Raw genomic sequence first — 22657 nt, forward strand, 5'->3', positions numbered from 1 at the left:
CGGCTAGTTTTCTGTATTTTTGGTAGAGACGGGGTTTCACCGTGTTAGCCAGGATGGTCTCGATCTCCTGACCTTGTGATCCGCCCGTCTCGGCCTCCCGAAGTGCTGGGATAACAGGCTTGAGCCACCCTGCCCGGCCTCACTTTTTTTTTTTTTGAAATGGAGTTTCACTCTTGTTGCCCAGATTAGAGTACAGTGGTGGGATCTCAACTCTCTGAACCTCCGCCTCCCGAGTTCAAGCGATTCTCCTGCCTCCGCCCTCCGAGTAGCTGGGATAACAGGTGCCTGCCACAACACCCAGCTAATTTTTTGTTTTTTTAGTAGAGACTGGGTTTCACCATGTTGGTGAGGCTGATCTTGAACATTTGACCTCAGGTGATCCACCTGCCTCGGCTTCCTGAAGAGCTGGGATTACAGGCGTGAGCTACTGTGCCTGGCCTACATTTTACTTTTTAAAAACAAAATTGGTTTATACTTGCTAGTTTTCATGTAATCAGTTTCCTTTTGAGGAAACTTGTGTTTTATTACTGGGTAAATATTACTATGATTGAGTACCTTTAAATTGACGTTTTACTGCTTTTGATTAGATTGATGTCACATTTCATTTTTAAGTTTGTAAACAACTTGGATTATCTGTATTTGACCCATTATTTATAGGTGGTTATCCATGAAGACTTCATTCAGTCTTGCTTTGATCGTTTAAAAACGTCATATGATACACTGTGTGTTTTGGATGGTGACAAAAACAGTATTAATTGTGCAAGACAAGAAGCCATTTGAATGGTTAGAGTATTAACTGTTTTAAAAGAGTACATTAATGAATGTGACAGTGATTATCACGAGGAAAGAATGATTCTACCTATGTCCAGGTTTGTATGAGGTGGATCGCTAGTGTTAATTTATAATTGTTTGATTCAATTTTCTTAGAAAGTTACTTAGGAAAGTAATAATAAGTTAAAAGGAAAGTGGGGAATATTTTCATTTCTGAATTCCAATATTCCTGCCTTTAAAAACAACTATATCTTACTTTGAAAAAAGTAGATGTTTTTTGATAGGTATGTTTTTATTTTGATTTATATTTTGGTAAGGTATTTCACTCATTAGTTAACAGTGTCTTTTTTATTTTTCTAAGTTGTTATTCATTAAGTGTGATACACTTACTTTGCGTTGGATGATTTTTTTATTTGAATGTTCTTTAAAATTAAGAACTGCTTATTCAGCCAGTGTGAGAAGGAATATTTTTAAATGGTGTTTGCTAAAATTTCTTTAAATTTAAAAACTAATTACCATAAAATAACCAGATGATAGAATAGTCAGATATTAATATAATCACAAATTATATACAAATTCTATAGCATGTGATATGAATAATCATATAAATATAACTAAATAATGTAAGTATAACTAAAGTCAGTTACTTATTAACAATTTAATGGCAATTCCAGTTTTGGGGAAAGTTTACAGAATGAGCACAATCACATTTTTTGAAAGTCTGATTCCACTTTTTTAACTGAAAAAATGTAAAATTACTTTTTAATGCTGTTTTTTATTTTGCATCTTACCTATCAGAAGATAATAAAATAAGCAAGATTATACCAAGATAAATATTTTGGGGTACATTTTGACAGAAACATGCATTTTAGCATTTTTGTTTATATGTTCAAGCCAAAACTCCTATTCCGTGTTTGAAAATTGTCTTAGTGAGTTGAGTTTTGTGGCATGAAAATAACTGAAGCATTACTCATGTATGTTATGATCTAAGTAGGAAGCTTTCTTTCAATCTCCATAGAGATAAGATTAACAACAGAATTTGATTATTGCATTTCCAAGATTGTGATGTTTGTTCACTGTTTAAAAGAAGCGTCATGTTCTAAAGATCCTAAAAACAAAGAAGTTGTTTTAACTATCATCTTCTGACTTAATACGAAAATGCTAAATTTTCAGGGTTTTTGTTGTTGTTGTTTTGTTTTGTTTTTTAGCAGTCTGCTTAGTATCATTGCAGTTTTTTCTGTTTTTAAAATTCTTTTTATTTACTTATTTATTTTTCAGAGCATTTCGTGGCAAACACCTGTCTCTTATAGTTTGGTTTCCAAACCAGAGCAGACAGGTTGAAGAGTTCGATATATGGTCTCATACAAATGACACAGTTGGTTCAGTACGGCGATGTATTGTTAATCGTATTAAAGCCAATGTAGCCCATACAAAAATTGAACTTTTTGTGGGTGGTGAGTTGATAGATTCTGAAGATGACAGAAAGCTAATTGGACAATTAAACTTAAAAGATAAATCTGTAAGTAAATACAGCTTTTAAATAAGTCATGAAATTTAAATGTTGAGGCTATATTTTATTATTTAGTAAATGTCTGTTGGGCATCTAACTATTATGTAGAAACTTCTGTGTTGGCATCTATATTATAATAACCTTGAATAAGACAGACAAAATTTACAGAGCTTAAAGGAAATACAATTAAATGGTTATGTTAGTAATTTTTAAGTGTTTTTCTAAAATTAAAGCATAAGGTGTATTTTGACCTTTCAACGTATCTAATTTCCATTAATTCTAGGAATGTTTTCCCTTGTCTTTGCTGCTAAACACACTTATTATTTTCAGCTAATTACAGCCAAACTTATACAAATACATTCAACATGCCATCAAGTCCTGATAGCTCTTCCGATTCCTCAACTACATCTCCTGGAAACCACTGTAATCATTACAATGATGATCCCAATCTAGAGGTGGAACGTTGTTTGCCTGGGGTGGTGAGTAATTCTTTATGCAAAATATGAAGAAATGTGTAGAACAGTTCTTTTTCTGAGGAGCTTCTTAGATTTATAGAGATTCATAAATGGGTCAAAATGTCAATGGTATAGTCAATTGTTTTCTGAGTGAATTTCTTAGTTGTAGGAATTTATAATAAAATTATGTTGGTAGAATTAATCTGTTACAGCTTATGGTATTATATAGCCCTGCAAGGTACTGTATTTTCAGTCTTTTAGGACAGTTTTAAAGAAAAATAGGATGTATTATCTATGACTCTTAGAAATATATCTCATATGTAAAGGAACAACAACTTACACCTTTCTTAGCCTTTCCCTCAGCCTCTTAAAAATTATGCCTGCAGTTATACCAGTCACTTCAGCATTAGGGAGATTTGAGTCCCTGAAAAAATTGGATTAGGAGTTTAATTCCTGAGGGAGTGAGGTGCCTTTTGTATAATCAGCTTCTGAGTACTATGTGAAACCGTAGTTTACAAAACAATAGGAAAAGTGTTGCAGTGAAATTACTCAAAGTATATTAGAAAGCTTAATATGTAATGTATTAAATTAGCATGATGAATCAATGGATTTATCAAAGTGAAAATAGTCATTTTTTCATAGTATATGAGTATGTAGTATAAATGGTATATCCAAAAATGCGATTGACCAATAGAAACCTTATTTGAAGGGTAGAGAGTAAATTTTCATTAACAAAAACCTTTTTGTGGCACAATTTACAGATAAATATTTTATACATTCTGTATTCTAGATAATGTCAGTGCATCCCAGATACATCTCTTCCCTTTGGCAAGTTGCAGACTTAGGTAGCAAGCAACCTGAATATGCCACCTCTTAGAGATGGAGCAAGAGTACTTATGAAACTTATGCCACCAGGTAAGAAAATGATCCATCCCCCTACTCCAGAGAAAGAATGCTCATAACTACATGGCGGATGAAAAAGAAAATTTTAACAAATTCTGTTTGCAAATCCAATACACCTTGTGGAATAGTCTATAATGTTGATCATGTGTGTTTCATGGTATTACTGATGAAAATATTTTCATGGATGGGGAAATACTTAGAAGCATGTAATTTTCATGAAATACTTTTAGAAAACTAATACTTCAGAAAGTCAGGGTTCTTTAAAGGTTTACAGTGAAGAACAGCAGTCTTCTACCTCACCCTTCTGTCAAAATCAAATAGCCCTCAAGTAACTTTCTTTTTTGTTGTTTTCTTTTAAAATTTTTTTCTTTTTAATTTTTTGGGGTATCATAGTTGTATGTATTTATTACAGTACGTGAGATATTTTCATATAGGCATGCAATGTATAATAAACACATCATGGAAAATGGGGTATTCATTCCCTGAAGCATTTATACTTCATGTTACAAACAATCAATTACTTTCTTTTAGTTATTTTAAAGTATACAATTAAATTATTGTTGTCTATAGTCACCCTGTTGTGCTGTCAAATACTAGGTCTTTTTATTTTCTTTTTTATTATACTTTTAAGTTCTAGGGTACATGTGCACAATATGCAGGTTTATTGTATATGTACACATGTGCCAAGTTGGTGTGCTGCACCCATTAACTCTCATTTACGTTAGGTATATCTGCTAATGCTATCCCTCCCCCCTTCCCCCACTCCGCAACAGGCACCGGTGTGTGATGTTCCCCTTCCTGTGTCCAAGTGTTCTCATTGTTCAGTTCCCACCTATGAGTGAGAACATGTGGTGTTTGGTTTTCTGTTCGGGCGATAGTTTCCTGAGAATGATGGTTTCCAGCTGCATCCATATTCCTCAAAGGACATGAACTCATCTTCTTTTATGGCTGCATAGTATTCCATGGTGTATATGTGCCACATTTTCTTCATCCAGTCTGTCACTGATGGACATTTGGGTTGGTTCCAAGTCTTTGCTATTGTGAATAGTGCCAGAGTAAACATACATGTCCATGTGTTTTTATAGCAACATGATTTATAATCCTTTGGTTATATACCCAGTAATGGGATGGCTGGGTGAAATGGTTTTTCTGGTCTAGATCCTTGAGGAATCGCCACACTGTCTTCCACAAGGGTTGAACTAGTTTACAGTTCCACCAACAGTGTAAAAGTGTTCCTGTTTCTCCACATCCTCTCCGGCACCTGTTGTTTCCTGACTTTATTATGATCACCATTCTGCCTGGTGTGAGATGGTGTCTTATTGTGGTTTTCATTTGCATTTTTCTGATGGCTAGTGATGACGAGTGTTTTTTCATATGTCTTTTGGCTGCATAAATGTCTTCTTTTGAGAAGTGTCTGTTCATATCCTTTGCCCACTTTTGATAGGGTTGTGTGTTTTTTGCTTGTAAATTTGTTTGAATTCTTTGTAGGTTCTGGATATTAGCCCTTTGTCAATGGATACATTACAAAAATTTTCTCCCATTCTTAGATTGCCTGTTCACTCTGATGGTAGTTTCTTTTGCTGTGCAGAAGCTCTTTAGTTTAATTAGATCCCATTTGTCAATTTTTGCTTTTGCTGCCATTGCTTTTGGTGTTTTAGACATGAAATCCTTGCCCATGCCTATGTCCTGAATGGTATTACTTAGGTTTTCTTCTAGGGTTTTTATGGTTTTAGGTCTAACATTTAAGTCTCTAATCCATCTTGAATTAATTTTCATATTAGGTGTAAGGAAAGGATCCAGTTTCAACTTTCTACTTATGGCTAGCCAGTTTTCCCAGCACCATTTATTAGATAAGGAATACTTTCCTCATTTCTTGTTTTTGTCAGGTTTGTCAAAGATCAGATGGCTATAGATGTGTGGTATTATTTCTAAGGGGTCTGTTCTGTTCTGTTCTATTGGTCTATCTCTCTGTTTTGGTACCAGTACTATGCTGTTTTGGTTACTGTAGCCTTGCAGTATAGTTGGAAATAGGTAGCATGATGCTTCCAGCTTTCTTCTTTTGGCTTAGGACTGTCTTGGCAATGCGGGCTCTTTAAAGTTCCATATGAACTTTAAAATAGTTTTTTCCAATTCTGTGAAGAAACTCATTGGTAGCTTAATGGGGATGGCATAGAATCTATAAATTACCTTGGGCAGTATGACCATTTTCACGATATTGGTTCTCCCTATTCATGAGCATGGAATATTCTTCCATTTGTTGGTGTCCTATTTTATTTTATTGAGCAGTGGTTTGTAGTTCTCCTTGAAGAGGTCCTTTATATCCCTTTTAAGCTGGATTCCTAGGTATTTTATTCTCTTTGAAGCAACTGTGAATGAGAGTTCACTCATGATTTGGCTCTCTGTTTGTCTGTTACTGGTATATAAGAATGCTAGTGACTTTTGCACATTGATTTTGTATCCTGAGACTTTGCTGAAGTTGCTTATCAGCTTAAGGAGATTTTGGGCTGAGACAATGGGGTTTTCTAAATATGCAATCATGTCATCTGCAAACAGGGACAATTTGACTTCCTGTTTTCCTAATTGAACACCCTTTATTTCTTTGTCTTACCTGATTGCCCTAGTCAGAACTTACAACACTGTGTTGAATAGGAGTGGTGAGAGAGGGCATCCCTGTCTTGTGCCAGTTTTCAAAGGGAATCCTTCCAGTTTTTGCCAATTCAGTATGATATTGGCTGTGGGTTTGTCATAAATAGCTCTTACTATTTTGAGATATATTCCATCAGTACCAAATTTATTGAGAGTTTTTATCAATGAAGAGATGTTGAATTTTGTCAAAGGCCTTTTCTGCATCTATTAAGATAATCATGTGGTTTTTGTCTTTGGTTCTCTTTATATGCTGGATTACGTTTATTGATTTGCGTATTTTTTTTTCTGTTTTGTTTTTTGAGACGGATTCTCGCTCTGTCACCCAGGCTCGAGTGCAGTGGCTGGATCTCAGCTCACTGCGAGCTCCACCTCCTGGGTTTACACCATTCTCCTGCCTCAGCCTCCCGAATAGCTGGGATTACAGATGCCCGCCACCTTGCCCAGTAGTTTTTTGTATTTTTTAGTAGAGACGAGGTTTCACTGTGTTAGCCAGGATGGTCTTGATCTCCTGACCTCGTGATCCGCCCATCTTGGCCTCCCAAAGTGCTGGGATTACAGGCTTGAGCCACCACACCTGGCTGATTTGCATACATTGAACCAGCCTTGCATGCCAGGAGTGAAGCCCACTCGATCATGTTGCATAAGCTTTTTGATGTGCTGCTGGATTCATTTTGCCAGTATTTTATTGAGGATGTTTGCATCGATGTTCATCAGGGATATTGGTCTAAAATTCACTTCTTTTGTGCGTCTCTGCCAGGCTTTTATATCAGGATGATGTTGGCCTCATAAACTGAGTTGGGGAGGATTCCCTCTTTTTCTATTGATTGGAATAATTTCAGAAGGAATGATACCAGCTCATTCTTGTACCTCTGGTAGAATTCGGCTGTGAATCCGTCTGGTCCTGGACTCTTTTTGGTTGGGAGGCTATTAATTATTGCCTCAATTTCAGAACCTGTTACTGGTCTATTTAGGTATTCAACTTCTTCCTGGTTTAGTCTTGGGAGAGTGTATGTGTCCAGGAATTTATCCATTTCTTCTAGGTTTTCTAGTTTATTTGCATAGAGGTGTTTATAGTATTCTCCGATGGTAGTTTGTATTTCCGTGGGGTTGGTGGTGATATCCCCTTTATCATTTTTTATTGCATGGACTTGATTCTTCTCTCTTTTCTTTATTAGTCTTGTGGTCTATCAATTTCTTTGATTTTTTTTTTTTTTTTGAGACGGAGTCTCGCTCTGTCGCCCGGGCTGGAGTACAGTGGCCGGATCTCAGCTCACTGCAAACTCCGCCTCCTGGGTTTACGCCATTCTCCTGCCTCAGCCTCCCGAGTAGCTGGGACTACAGGTGCCCGTCACCTCGCCCGGCTAGTTTTTTCTATTTTTTAGTAGAGACGGGGTTTCACCATGTTAGCCAGGATGATCTTGATCTCCTGACCTCGTGATCCGCCTGCCTTGGCCTCCCAAAGTGCTGGGATTACAGGCTTGAGCCACCGTGCCCGGCCTTCATTGATCCTTTAAAAAACCTAGCTCCTGGATTCACTGATTTTTTTGAAGGATTTTTTGTGTCTGTCTCTCCTTTAGTTCTGCTCTGACCTAAGTTATTTCTTGCCTTCTGTTAGCTTTTGAATGTGTTTGCTCGTTTCTCTAGTTCTTTTAATTGTGATGTTAGTGTGTCAATTTTAGATCTTTCCTGCTTTCTCTTGTAGACATTTAGTGCTATAAATTTCCCTTTCACACTGCTTTAAGTGTGTCCCAGAGATTCTGGTGTGTTGTATCTTTTTTCTCATTGGTTTCAAAGAACATCTTTATTTCTGCCATCATTTCGTTATGTACCCAGTAGTCATTCATGAGCAGGTTGTTCAGTTTCCGTGTAGTTGTGCGGTTTTGATTGAGTTTCTTTTTTTTTTTTTTTTTTTTTTTTTTAGTTCCAGTTTGATTGCACTGTGGTCTGGGAGACAGTTTGTTATAATTTCTGTTCTTTTACATTTGCTGAGGAGTGCTTTACTTCCAACTATGTGGTCAATTTTAGAATAAGTGCAATGTGGTACTGAGAAGAGTATGTATTCTGTAGATTTGGAGTGGAGAGTTCTGTAGATGTCTATTAGGTCTGCTTGGTGCAAAGTTGAGTTCAATTCCTGGATATCCTTGTTAACTTTCTGTCTCATTAATCTGTCTGATGTTGACAGTGGAGTGTTAAGTTCTCCCATTATTATTGTGTGAGAGTCTAAGTCTCTTTGTAAGTCTCCAAGGACTTGCTTTATGAATCTAGGTGCTCCTGTATTTCGTGCATATATATTTAGGAAAGTTAGCTCTTCTTGTTGAATTGATCCCTTTACCATTATGTAATGGCTTTCTCTGTCTCTTTTGATCTTTGTTGGTTTAAAGTCTGCTTTGTCAGAGACTGGGATTGCAACCCTAGCCTTTTTTTTCCTTTTGCTTGAAAGATCTTCCTCCATCCCTTTATTTTTAGCCTATGTATGCCTGTGCACATGAGATGGGTCTCCTGGATACAGCAAATTGAGGAGTTTGACTCTTTATCCAATTTGCCTGTCTGTGTCTTTTAATTGGAGCATTTAGCCCATTTACATTTAAGGTTAATGTTGTTATGTGTGAATTTGATCCTGTCTTTATGATGTTTCCTGGTTATTTTGCTCATTAATTGATGCAGTTTCTTCCTAGCATCGACGGTCTTTACATTTTGGGGTGTTTTTGCAGTGACTGGTACCAGTTGTTCCTTTCCATGTTTAGTGCTTCCTTTAGGAGCTCTTGTAGGGCAGGCCTGGTGGTGACAAAATCTCTCAGCGTTTGCTTGTATATAAAGGACTGTATTTCTCCTTCACTTATGAAACTTAGTTTAGCTGGGTGTGAATTTCTGAGTTGAAAATCCTTTCCATAAGAACGTTGAATATTGGCCCCCACTCTCTTCTGGCTTGTAGAGTTTCTGCCGAGAGATCCACTGTTAGTCTGATGGGGCTTCTGTTTGTGGGTAACCCGACCTTTCTCTCTGGCTGCCCCTAACATTCTTTTTCCTTCATTTCAACTTTGTTGAATCTGATAATTATGTGTCTTGGAGCTGTTTTTCTCGAGGAGTATCTTTGTAGCGTTCCATTTCCTGAATTTGAATGTTGGCCTGCCTTGCTAAGTTGGGGAAGTTCTCCTGGATAATATCCTACAGTGTGTTTTCCAACTTGGTTCCATTCTCCCTGTCATTTTCAGGTACACCACTCAGACATAGATTTGGTCTTTTCATATAGTCCCATATTTCTTGGAGGCTTTATTCATTTCTTTTTACTCTTTTCTTCTCTAAACTTCTCTTCTCGCTTCATTTCATTCATTTGATCTTCAATCACTGCTACCCTTTCTTCCAGTTGATCGAGTCGGTTACTGAAACTTGTTCATTTGTCACATAGTTCTCGTGTCATGGTTTTCGTCTCTGTCAGGTCGTTTAAGGACTTTTCTGCATTGGTTATTCTAGTTAGCCATTCATCAAATTTTTTTCAAGGTTTTTAGTTTCTTTGCTCTGGCTTTGTAATTCCTCCCTTAGCTCAGAGACATTTGATCATCTAAAGTCTTCTGTCAGGTCATCAAAATCATCCTCTGTCCAGCTTTGTTCCATTGCTGGTGAGGAGCTGTGTTCCTTTGGAGGGCGAGATGTGCTCTGATTTTTTTATTTTCCACTTTTCTGTACTGCCTTTTCCCCATCTTTGTGGTTTTATCTACCTTTGATCTTTGATGATGGTGACGTACTGATGGGGTTTTGGTGTGGATGTCCTTTCTGTTTGTTAGTTTTCCTTCTAACAGTCAGGACCCTCAGCTGCAGGTCTGTTGGAGTTTGCTTGAGGTCCACTCCAGGCCCTGTTTGCCTGGGTATCAGCAGCGGATGCTGCAGAAGAGTGAATGTTGCTCAACAGCAAATGTTGCTGTCTGATTGTTCCTCTGGAAGCTTTGTCTCATAGGTGTACCCAGCCTGTGAGGTGTGAAGTGTCAGTCTGCCTCTAGTGCAGGATGTCTCCCAGTTAGGCTACATGGGGGTCAGGGACCCACTTGAGCAGACAGTCTGTCCGTTCTCAAATCTCAAACTCCGTGCTGGGAAAACCACTACTCTCTTTAAAGCTGTCAGATGGACATTTAAATCTGCAGAGGTTTCTGCTGTCTTTCGTTTGGCTATGCCCTGTCTCCAGAGGTGGAGTCTACAGAGGCAGGCAGGCATCCTTGAGTTGCAGTGGGCTCCACCCAGTTCAAGCTTCCTGGCCGCTTTGTTTACCTACTCAAGCCTCAGCAATGGTGGGTGCCCCTTACCCAGCCTCTCTGCCGCCTTGAGGTTAGGTCTCAAACTGCTGTGCTAGCAATGAGCAAGGCTCCATGGGTGTGAGACCCTCCGAGCCAGGTGCGGGATATGATCTCCTGGTGTGCCGTTTGCTAAGACCCTTGGTAAAGCACAGTGTTAGGGTGGGAGTGACCTGATTTTCCAGGTGCTGTGTGTCACTGTTTCCCTTGGCTTGGAAGGGGAATTCCCTTCCCCCTTGCGCTTCCTGGGTGAGGCACTGCCTCGCTCTGCTTTGGCTCTCACTCCTTGGGCTGCACCCACTGTCCTGCACCCACTGTCCAACACTCTCCAGTGAGATGAACCTGGTACCTCAGTTGGAAATGCAGAAATCACCCATCTTCTGTGTTGCTCATGCTGGGAGTTGGAGGCTGGAGCTGTTCCTATTCAGCCATCTTGGCGTGGATCACTAGGTCTTACAAAGTTTAACTTTCATTTCTGAATATACCAGTTTTTTTCTAAGCACTATGCCCTTGCTATTTTTGTGTGTCAGGTTTTCGATATTAAATATTGACTTGTGAAAATGTATTTCTTACATGTTACTATATCCTTCCTCTCTAGTCATGTCACAGTTTTTGTTTAAATCTATCTGCATTGTTCACATTTTTAAGAAATTTGAAAATACTATAATCTCCTAAGTTACTCACACCTGATTATACTATATTTTAATATTGCCCTTATCATTTGATTGGTTTTCTTGGTGTTAATTACTATATTTTCTCATATTCCTTCCAGTAACTTCCTAAAACAGTTGTTCATGTGGTCAAATGTGTTATATCATGTTTTCTTGGAGCATTTCATCTTCCTGCTCCCTTGTGCTTTGTTCTCTTTGACACAGCTATCATTCTGGAACTTACGTATATAACTTTTCCTTTGGTGGTCTTTTTGTTCTCCTTGGTCTTACATCTTTCTTGAGTCAGTCTTCATGTTGCTGAAGCATAGCCTCCTAAAAATTGATACATAGAAGTTAAGATTTTTTTGTTAGGACATTACTTTTTTGAACAGCTAAACTCTCCCACGTGCAATAATTTATTATTTGGTTGTTTTGTTTTTTTCTATTTTTTTACTTGGAGTAGGTTGAACATAGAGTTGAAAGTAGAACATTGGCAGTTTCATAGCAATATTGGTTGCTGGGAGGACTGAGCCTGTTGTGTCTTAACTTTCTCTCTAGAAGCTTTGTTTTTAACTCTATAGTTCTGAAATCTAATGATGAAATGCCTTGGAATGCTAGTTTTATTTTGATTTTTTTGTTTATTGTGTGTACCAAGTAATCAATAGATCTTGCTAGTTGAAAGAGTAGTTTCTTTAGCTGTGAGAAATTGCTGTTTTTGTATAAATAGCATCTGATTTTAACTTACTGTCATTAAATGGCTTGTATTTCTTGGCCTACAAATGTACCAGTTTTCCAGCTCCAAGACTAAATTGGCCATTTACCTGATCACTGATTGTTTTAGTGTAAAATGTTACATAGAAGATAAAATATGGGCTCTCTTAACATATGAATAAAATCTACCATAGGTATATGTCTGTAGATGTACCTTGGAGATACTGTGGTTTCCGTTACCAGACCACTACAATAAAGTGTACCTCTAAATAAATCAAGTTGAAGAAGTTTCTTTGTTTCCTTGTGCGCATACAAGTTATTTTACACTATACTGTAGTCTGTAAAATACTTTTTGTTAAAAAATAGTAACAATCAAGTGAGCCTTCAGCAAATTGTGACTTTTTGCCAGTGAAGGGTCTTGCTTCAACATCACCTGCTGTTAACTGATCAGGGTGATGGTTGCTGAAGCTGGGGACATCTGTGGTGATTTCTTAAAAGGAGACAACAGTGAATTTTTCTGCTATTGACTGTCCTTTCTGGATAGATTTCCCTGTAGCTTGGGATAGTATTTGATAGCATCTGACCCCAAGTAAAACTTATTTCAAAACTTGAGTCAGTCCTCTCAAACTCTGCTCCTGCTTTATCAACTAAGCTGATGTATTGTAATATTCTAAATCCTTTGTTGTCATCTCAACAGTATTCATAACAATATCTTTTCCAGGAGTAGATTTCATATCAAGAAACCACTTTGTTTGCTCAGCTGTATGAAGCACGTTCATCTCTGTTAAAGTTTTATTGTGAGATTGCAGCAATTCAGTCACATCTTCAGGCTTCACTTCTAATTCTAGTTATCTTGCTATTCCACTTGTGTCTGCAGTTCCCTCGCCCACTGAAGTCTCAGAGTCATTCAACTTTTTCCAAACTCCCGGTAATGTGGTTATATTGACCTCTTCCCATGAATCGTGAATGTTCTTAGTGGCATCGAGAAGGGAAATTCCTTTCCAGAAGGCTTTCCATATACTTTGCCCAGATTCAACAGGGAATCACTATCTATGGCAGCTATAGTCAAACAAAATGTAATCCTTTTTTTTTTTTTGAGACTGTTTTACTATGTCACCTAGGATGGATTGCAGTGGTACCCTCTTGGCTCACTGCAACCTCCACCTTTCAGGTTCAAGCGATTGTCCTGCCTTAGCCTCCTGAGTGGCTGGGATTACAGGTGAGTGCTGCCACATGCAGCTTATTTATTGTATCGTTAGTAGGAACGGGGTTTCACTGTTTTGACCAGGCTGGGTCTTAAGTTCCTGGCCTCAAGTGATCTGCCTGCCTTTGTCTACCAAAGCTCTGGGATTATGGGTGTAAGCTACCCTACCGAGCTATTCCTAACTGATAAGGTGAAACTCACAATTACTCGATGGGCTGCATAATGGACCTTGTGTCGGCAAGCAATGAAAACACCATTCATTTTCTTGTACATCTCCTTCAGAGCTTCTGGGTAGCCAGATGCATTGTCAATCAGCAGTAATACTTTCAAAAAAATCTTTTTTTCTGCATGATAGATCTCAACAGTGGGCTTATACTATTCAACAGGCCATCCTGTAAACAGATGTGCTATCATCCAGGCTTTGCTATTTTGCTTGTAGGCCAGAGATGAAGGAGATTTTGCATAATTCTTAAGGACCCTAGGATTTTCGGGAATGGTAAATAAATTGACTTCAAATTAAATTCACCTGTGACATTAGCCCCTAACAACAGAGTAAGCCTGTTTTATAAAGCCTAGAAGCCAGGCATTAACCTCTCCTTTACAGCTAAGAAAGGTCTCGATGGAGTCCTCTTCTACTACAAGGCTGTTTTATTTGTACTGAAGATCCATTTACGGTAGACACCATTGTCAATTATCTTAGCTTCCTATTCTAGTTAACTTGCTATAGCTTCAGTGTCAGCACTTGGTGCTTCAACTTGTACTTTCATGTTTTAGAGATTGCTTCCTCCCTTAAACCTCATGAACTAACCTTTGCTAGTTTTGAGCTTTTCTTCTGCAACTTTCTTTTCTCTCAGCCTTTGTAGAATTGGGGAAAGTAAGAGCTTCACTCTGGTTTAGGCTTTGGCTTAATGGACAGCATGGCTGTTATTGATCTATCCAGACAGCTAAAGCTTTCTTCTTTTCAATAAGGCTGTTTCATTTTCTAATCTTTCCTGTGTGTAGTGGAGCAACACTTCATTTTTTCAAGAACTTTTCCTTTGCATTCACAGCCTGGCTAACGGGTGTAAGAGATCCAGCTCTCATCCTGTTTCAGCTTTTGGCATGCCTTTCTTACTAAGCTTAATCACTAGTTTTTGATTTAAAGTGAGAGATGTGTGACTCTTCCTTTCACTAGAACACTTACAACATTGTAGGATTATTAATGGCCTAATTCAAGCATTATTGTATATCAGGGATGGGGGACCCAAGGAAGGAGAGATATGGAAAGACCAATCAGTGGAGCAGTCAGAGTGCACACAGTATTTATTAAGTTTGCTGTGATATACTGGTGCAGCATCTTGTGCCCCGAAACAATTACAATAGGAACATCAAAGACTGCTGGTTACAGATCACTTAACAGATATGATAATAATGAAAAACTTTGAAATACTATGAGAATTACCAAAATGTGACACAAGACACACAATGACCACACACTATGGAAAACATAGTGCTGATAGACTTGCTGGACACAGGATTACCATAAGCCTTCAATTTGTATAAAGCACAGTATCTGCAAAGCATAGTGAAGCAGAGCACAATAAAGCTAGGCTTATCGGTCGGTCTGTCTATCTGTCTGTCTATCTATCTATCGATCGATCTATCTATGAATGAGATCACATCAGTACCTCCAATTTTAGTCCAGTTCCACAGGCTTCTTTTTGTTTATTTTTTCTTTCCTTATATGAAAGTTTTGTCTCCAGGAGTGAGGAACCTGGCTGAGTATTATTCTTTAATATATTTACTTAATTAATCCTAGTTACCAATTATTTATCTTCTCTACCAACCTTTTCTTTGCCTAGATAATCTCCTCTTCACTTAGCTCAGGCTTCAGCCTCTAATGCCAGGCTGCCATTCAACATGCAATTTAAGCAGAGTACTACTAGAAATAAGAGTGACTGACTATGCATAATTTGGATGGCCCAGGTAGATATCTCAGTGTGATTATCTCCTGTTTTGGAAAATATTAAGTATGCACAAAATGAAAAGAGAAATTGTTGGCTTAAGAGCATTGAGATAAAACAGATGAATGAAAGAATATTCTGAAACAGAGCGACTGCCATGTAGGTGGAACATAAAAAGCGTCAGCAGCTGATGTGAGCTGAGAGCATTGCAAGGATGGGAATAGGTCTTCCCTTTTAATTTCCTAAAGTAGAGCTGAAAGCTTTTACGTATGTAGCACTCAAGCTAATGGCTTTCTATCTGAAGGTTGTACTTCTATTCTCTGGCTATTCTTGCCGAGGAGGGCTTCCCATCTACCAAGCTTAGCTTACACATTATACTAACATTATGACCCTCTTTGCCAATTGGATTGGATATGAGCTAATTGGTGTTACAGAAATGTGTTATACAACAAGCAAGCTTATTTCTCCAGTGCAATTACTGAGTTTTGCTTGGTTTCCTCTTTTCTGCATGGTCGCCCCGGTCCACTGAAACTTTTTTTTTCTTCTATTAAAATATAACCAACTTTTGACATTATAATAGTGTCAAAGTCATCATGAATAATACAGACTGCTTCCATACACCCTTCCAGATTCTGCACCTGTTTAAACATTGCCACACCTGCTGTTCATTCTTTCTCCATATAATTAATTCTTCTGACATTTGGAGGAGAAGTTACAGATAACCTATGTCTTTTTACCTAACTGTCTCAGTGTGTTGCCTTAGAACAAGAACATTCTCTTATATAACCACAGAAGAATTTATCAGTATCAGGAATTATAACACCTTTGATGACATTGACACTATTGAAAAAGACCAGTTTTGTACAATATTTCTCAAACTGGGCTTACATGCCTTGACTATTATCATCAGCAGGCAATTCACTTTTTAAAAGAAATTGTGGAAAAGTTACCATACAGTTTATCATCTTAACCATTTTAAATTGTAGAGTTCGTCAGTAATAAGTGTTTTCACATTGTTATGCAACCAATCTCCAGAATTTTTTTTCTTTTCATGAAGCTGAAACTTGGTACGCACTAAAAACAACTCTTCTATTTTTTCCTGCTCCCCTGCCCTCACAGTCATCATTCTACTTTCTCTTTCTGAGTTTTAATACTCTCCGTAGCTCATGTAAGTGAAATAGCACAGTATTTTTCTTTCTGTGACTAGCTTATTTCACGCAGTAGTGTCCTCAAAAGTTCATCATGTTTTAGCATGTGGCAAAATTGTTTCGTTTTTAAGGCTGAATAATATAGCATGGTTTGTGTATACTAGATTTTGTTGATCTGCTCATCTGTTGATGGACAGTTAGGTTGTTTTCAACTTTCGACTACTATGAACAATACTTTGAATATTTGTGTACAAGTTTTGTTGGGGACTTATGTTTGCATTCTCTGGGTTGTTTATCTGGGACTCAAATGGCTGGATGACAGTAACTCTATGTTTAACTTATTGGAAACTACTAAGTTTTTCCAAAGTGACTGTTCCGCTTTACAATCCTCCCAGTAAGGTCAGAGTGTTACAGTTTCTCCGCGTCTTCACCAATACTACTTAAAAGTGTTTTTTTAATATGACTATCCATTCTACTGGTGTTAAAGTGATATGTTAATATGGTTTTGTTTGCATTTCTTTGATGGCTAATGATGCTGAGCAATTTTCATTTGCTTCCTAGCCATTTATCTATTTTTGAAGAAATGTCTGTTAACATCCTTTGCTCATTTTTAATTGATTATTTGTCATTTTATTATTCAGTTATATGTGGTCAATGCTTGTATTCTCTTTCCATTGTTTGGTTTTGTTTTTTGTTTTTTGTTTTTTTTTCCTCTCTGTCTCCAGTGGATGAAGGAGGATATATTGACTTGAAGTCTCTGGATAGGAAACGCTTCCCTTCATATTTTATGTTGGCAGTTAAGGAGTCCTGATCGATCATTAATCAGTCAGTCCAGTTCTAGTTATAAATTACAATATTTGATCTCAGCTTAATTGAGATTTGTGGATATAATTTTTATTTATGTAAAATAATACTCTTCGGCAAATGTGAAACGTTAACAGCACATGAGTTACATTTTATTTTAGTCTGTGTCTTTTTTCCTTTGCAGATAGAACAACTGTAGAAAAATTACAAGCTGTTTGTTTGGACCATGCAAAAGTTGGAGAAGGCAAACTTAGTCCACCTCTTGACTCTCTTTTCTTTGGTCCTTCTGCCTCCCAAGTTCTGTACGTAACAGAGGTTGGTTTTTGCCTTTGCAAAAATATAATTTTTATATTATATGGTAATGTCAAGAACACTGATAAGACTGTAAAGGAAGTTTTTAAAATAGTCAAGAATTTCTTAGCAGTGATGAGAGGAGAAATAGATGTTACTAAGTTATTTTTTAAAATCCCTTTTAATAGAGTCTCTTTTTTTTTTTTATTCCAGGTAGTTTATGCCTTGTTAATGCCTGCTGGTGCACCTCTAACTGATGGGTCCTCTGACTTTCAAGTTCACTTCTTGAAAAGTGGTGGCTTACCCCTTATACTGAGTATGCTAATAAGAAATAACTTCTTGCCAAATACAGATACGGAAACTCGAAGGGGTGTTTATTTAAATGCTCTTAAAATAGCCAAACTGTTGTTAACTGCCATTGGCTATGGCCATGTTCGAGCTGTAGCGGAAGCTTGTCAGCCAGTTGTAGATGGTACAGACCCCATAATACCAGTAATAAATGTTTAGAAACTTTTAAAAATATTTAGTCCTTAATATTTAATCAATATAAACTCTGTGTCTTTTAAGTAGATGATAGAAATAATTCAACAGATAGCATGTTATCTTAAGGGTTTTTTTCTATTAAGTTGTATTTGTTTTTAAAATGTAAAGATTGACTACTGACTATACTACTTTGAGTGAACTCTCCAGTCTCTTTAAGTCCTTTTTTACTTTCAGTTGTTTAATGGAAACTTCACCTGAATCTTTTGTTAAATCATACGAGAAAGATACATAAAGACAGTTAATTATAAAGGAGAGTATATAATTGCCATGCAGCAAACCTCTCTTGCCACCACGACTATGAATCTCTTTCTGCTTTGCTGTTAGACTTGAACAGCATCACTAGCAGTTCTCAAGAAGTGCTTAGATTGGATGCAGAAGATGAATTCAATTCTGACTAACATTGAGTTCACTTATGTTATAAAGGATGGTTTTACTAATTCGTGTAATAATAATACAGATTATTATGTTTAGGTATGTGTGAGGTGTTAATCAGGGAAATTTGGATAGTGTCTGGATAATCTGTATATTCTAGATTAATTAAGTTTATTTTGGGTATAAGTCATGCTGTCATAATTGACCTAAAATAAAATGTTGGAGATTTGCTTCAAAATAATTCTGGGGTAGTATAATTCTGTGTTTGTTTCTTGGGGAGTTGGTTGAAGCAGTTTAAACTTTTGTTAATAGTTATTGACACTAGATAATGGGTATTTGAGGATTTATTATATTTTCTCTGCTTTTATATATTTTTTGAAATGTTTCATCCAAAAAAAAAAGAAAATAAGAAGTGGTCTTGTGCATGTCAATTTAGATAATAATTTACAAAGCTCTGTCTCTATCCTGAGTAAGTTTTATTGCTTTATATGTCATGGGCTTCATGCATATTTATATAAAAAGAGGTAGGGTTCTTATTATGGTCCTTGTTGTAGGAGTTTACTGAAATACAAACGATATTTTTTGTATCTTTTTACACATTTCTTTCTGTGTACATGTTTAAGATATATGCTACCAGAGGACACAGAGATATATATTAATCTCTAATCATATCCTAGTAAGGAGCTTAAGGAAAATTAGTCCTTAAAATATGTTTAATGTACCACTGTCTACAATACGTACAAGAGGGTTACATTTTAAGAAATTGGAAAATGCAAAGAAAATTCTTAGGGGGTTTCTCTCATAGATTTAAAAACTTTTTGTACTATTAAGTAAGATTTACTTTTTGCACATTCCACGCTTATTATTCCTTAATTACCATAATTACTTTCCATGGACAAGTTTTGAATAGATAATATTTGGTTCTGCCAGTATTAGAGTAAATTATTTTTGCACTTTGGGGCATTCCTAATCCTTTTTGGAGAGTTATTGTATCAACAGTAATGGTAACAAGACAATTTCAGTGTGAGAACAAGTGACACAAGACCTTGCTGACATGAAAAACTCTAGTTAGATTAGCAAAATTCAATTTGCAGTTTTAAAGCATTGTGTAACTTTTTATTCAACAAGTAATTGATATTATATATCTACTTAATATCTACTATAAACCAGCTATTGCTACAGATGCAATGTACACCTCACCTTACGTAATTTCTTTCTGCATGCAGATTAATTTATTGGATAATGATGGTCAAAATATATCAAGCTCTTGTATGCTAGTTACTATGCTTTATCTCCATTAATCACGAACATAGCTGTATTTGTTGAGCCTCGGCTATTAGTTTCTATTTTGTAAATGAAAATTGAGACCTGGAGCCATGAAGTAGCTTGGTCCAAGATGATAACCATAATCTGAGAATTTGTTGTTTTTTCATTGAGATAGAGTCTCTTTTTATTTTTGAGATGGAGTCTCTTTCCATCGCCAGCCTGGAGTGCAGTGACTGCATCTTGGTGCATTGCAAGCTCTGTCCTCCTTTCGGGTTCAAGTGAATCTCCTACCTCAGCATACTGAGTAGCTGGGACTACAGGTGCATGCCACCAAACCCAGCTAATTTTTGTATTTTTACTAGAGATGGGTTTCACCATGTTGGGCAGGCTGGTCTCAAACTCCTGACCTCAAGTAGTTCACCCGCCTCGGCCTCGCAAAGTGCTGGGATTACAGGCATGAGCCACCGTGTCCAGCCAGCTGAGGTTTTTAATTCAGTGAAGCTGCTGACTTGGCAACTATATTTTTACCACCTTTGCAATATTAGTGTTTTTGTGTATGAAATTGTATGTAGTATCACTTGGCAAATCATTTGTGAAAAATGTATTTAAAAATGGAAATAATATGTACGTAACAGATAAATTTTAAAATTCATTGGTTGAAGTTGGAAACAGTGGTTGGAAGCATTTGATCTGTTCGGTCTTAACGCTTTGCCCGCCTGACAATTGCAGTAATACCTCCCCCAGACTCTTGAAATTCTTAAAATATCTGTTTTAATATGATTTTTTTAAACTTTTTTAAAACTTTGGGCCAGTTGCGGTGTGTCATGCCTGTAATCCCAGCAGTTTGGGAGGCCTAGGGGGGAAGATCATGTGAGGTCAGGAGTCCGAGACCAGCCTGGTCAGCATGGTGAAATGCTGTTTCTCCTAAAAATGCAAAAATTAGCTGAGTGTGGTGATGTGTGTGTGTAATCCCAGCTACTCGGGAGGCATAGGCAGGAGAATCACTTGAACCCAGGAGGGAGAGGTTGTAGTGAGTCGAGATTTCACCACTGCACTCCATCCGGGGTGACAGAGTGAGACTCCTTCTCAAATTAAAATAATAAAATAAAATGAAACTTTACTGTGCAAATAACAGCCATAGAGAGGATGGTAGGTTAAGCTGTGAGAAACTTTTAGCCTGTCTGTGAAATGAGCATTAGAATGCAGGTGGCATAATCAGCCTTGGGCAAAATAAGGAGCATCCTAAAGACTAAGTTTGTAGATTTTAAAGGATAGTTTCCTGGTATCTCCATAGTCCTGTATTATGGTAGGCCTAGTCACGTGTGGCAAAAAGGGCCAGGAGAAGTTTCTACCCAGAGACATGTTGTATCATTTGTCTCTGCATATGAGCCCAAGTGCAGAAAGAATAATAGAGTTCATCTCAAATTGGAGTTTCCAGGGTGTCACTATGTATGTAATTTATTTCACTCTGAGTAATGTTCACTATTCAAGGTATGGTAATTCCACATTTTGTTAACATTTGTCTATTGATGGACATCTGGATTATTTCTAGTTTTGCCTAATGGGAGTAAAACTGTTAGGAAACTCATCAACACATCATAGAGCTTCTGTGGATATATGCTTTTATATCTCTTGGGTAAACACTTCCGCACCTCTGTTACTTTGAAGGACAGTTCCATAATGTTGGCAATGTGAAATAATTTTTATGCAAACCCCCATAAACTCTACAGGGGATAAGTGAAGGAATAACATCCTGAAGAAGTGGTGATGCATGAGGAGTAAAAAATTTTTTAATGTAAAAATTTTAGGGATTATGATATACAGTTTTTTCATTGGAGGTAAAATGATTCACATTTTTCAGATTAACCAAGCTACTCATGATCAAGCAGTGGTGCTACAAAGTGCTCTTCAGAGCATTCCTAATCCATCATCTGAGTGCATACTTAGAAAAAGTCAGTACTTCTTGCTCAGCAAATAGCTGATGAGGTTAGTATGAAATTTTCACAGTTCTGGGATCCTGAATGATCTCTTCTTAACACATAAATAAATTAAGCTATGAGAATTTGAGGCTAAATATTGTAGACCCAAAACAGTTCAGTCTGTATCTCAATTTATTTATTTAAAATTTCATAAGGTTATCTTTGACCTGATAGCTGCTAATATTAATAGTACAGCTTCAGCGATTTTGAAATTTTTAAATAAGCTTTTTGTGTTATAATTTACATTGCACAAACTAGATCAAATAAGTTTTAGTATATGTTTAAACTGCTCACACAAGCGCAAGGAATAGGATGTTTACATTGGCTCCAGAAGTTTTCTTGTGATGTTTATTCTCTTAAATTTTACATAAATGGAATCGTATACGTTGTACCGTTTGGGTCTGGCTTATATCTATCAGCAAAATTGTGAAAGTCATCCATGTTGTTATATATGTGTGCAGCTTATTTCACTTTGGGTAGTAGTCCATGTATGGTTACTTTACATGTTGCTAATTCATTCATGTGTTGATGGACATTTGGATTATTCACAACAGTCTAATTTTGACTGTTGTGAATAAAATTTTTAGGAAGCTCATCAAGTCATAGTGCTTCTGTGGACGTATGTTTTTGTATCTCTTGGATAAACATCTTTGCATAGCATGACTAAGTAATTTGTTTTTATTTTTAAAATTTTATGAAAAATAGGACAAAGCTATATGAGACTTGAACCTGAAGCATACTTTGTGGATATTGCTGTATGTTCCCTTCATATGGGAAGTCGTTTTTTGACTTAATGTTATGATATTAAAAATGAGACTGAGGGAACTTTTGTCTTTAAAGGCAGGTCTGATGATGTTTACTTTTACTGCCATTTCCACTTCTTTCACAAAGAGACATGTTTTGTTTTCCTGATTATTCACTTTAACATTCTGTCAGCACTTTTAATTATTTCTTTCTTTTCTGCAGGCTTCAAGATATATGCCTGATATTTGTGTAATTAGAGCTATACAGAAAATTATCTGGGCATCAGCATGTGGGGCATTAGGACTAGCATTTAGCCCAAATGAAGAGATAACTAAAATTTATGAAATGGTAAGAATTATTACAGAAATCGATTTTAAGAAAATGTTGCTTGATTGTACATGTGATTAAATTTTCATCATTTCTGTCACCTTATA

General features: G+C 36.9%; 1 protein-coding gene across 1 annotated transcript in view; it reads left to right on the forward strand.

The window, feature by feature from the left end:
- The window catches only part of LOC111535438 (probable ubiquitin carboxyl-terminal hydrolase FAF-Y), a 151998-nt gene that overhangs the window by 60671 nt on the left and 68670 nt on the right, over positions 1–22657 (forward strand). The window contains 11 exon segments of the mRNA XM_031935007.1: positions 658–869; positions 2050–2290; positions 2612–2636; positions 2639–2760; positions 3527–3583; positions 3585–3651; positions 17213–17343; positions 17533–17811; positions 21362–21446; positions 21449–21486; positions 22446–22571. Coding sequence (XP_031790867.1) covers positions 658–869; positions 2050–2290; positions 2612–2636; positions 2639–2760; positions 3527–3583; positions 3585–3651; positions 17213–17343; positions 17533–17811; positions 21362–21446; positions 21449–21486; positions 22446–22571 — 1383 coding nt within the window.

This window comes from Piliocolobus tephrosceles, chromosome Y, assembly GCF_002776525.5.
Source record: "Piliocolobus tephrosceles isolate RC106 chromosome Y, ASM277652v3, whole genome shotgun sequence".
In the NCBI taxonomy this organism is placed as follows: Eukaryota; Metazoa; Chordata; class Mammalia; order Primates; family Cercopithecidae; genus Piliocolobus; species Piliocolobus tephrosceles.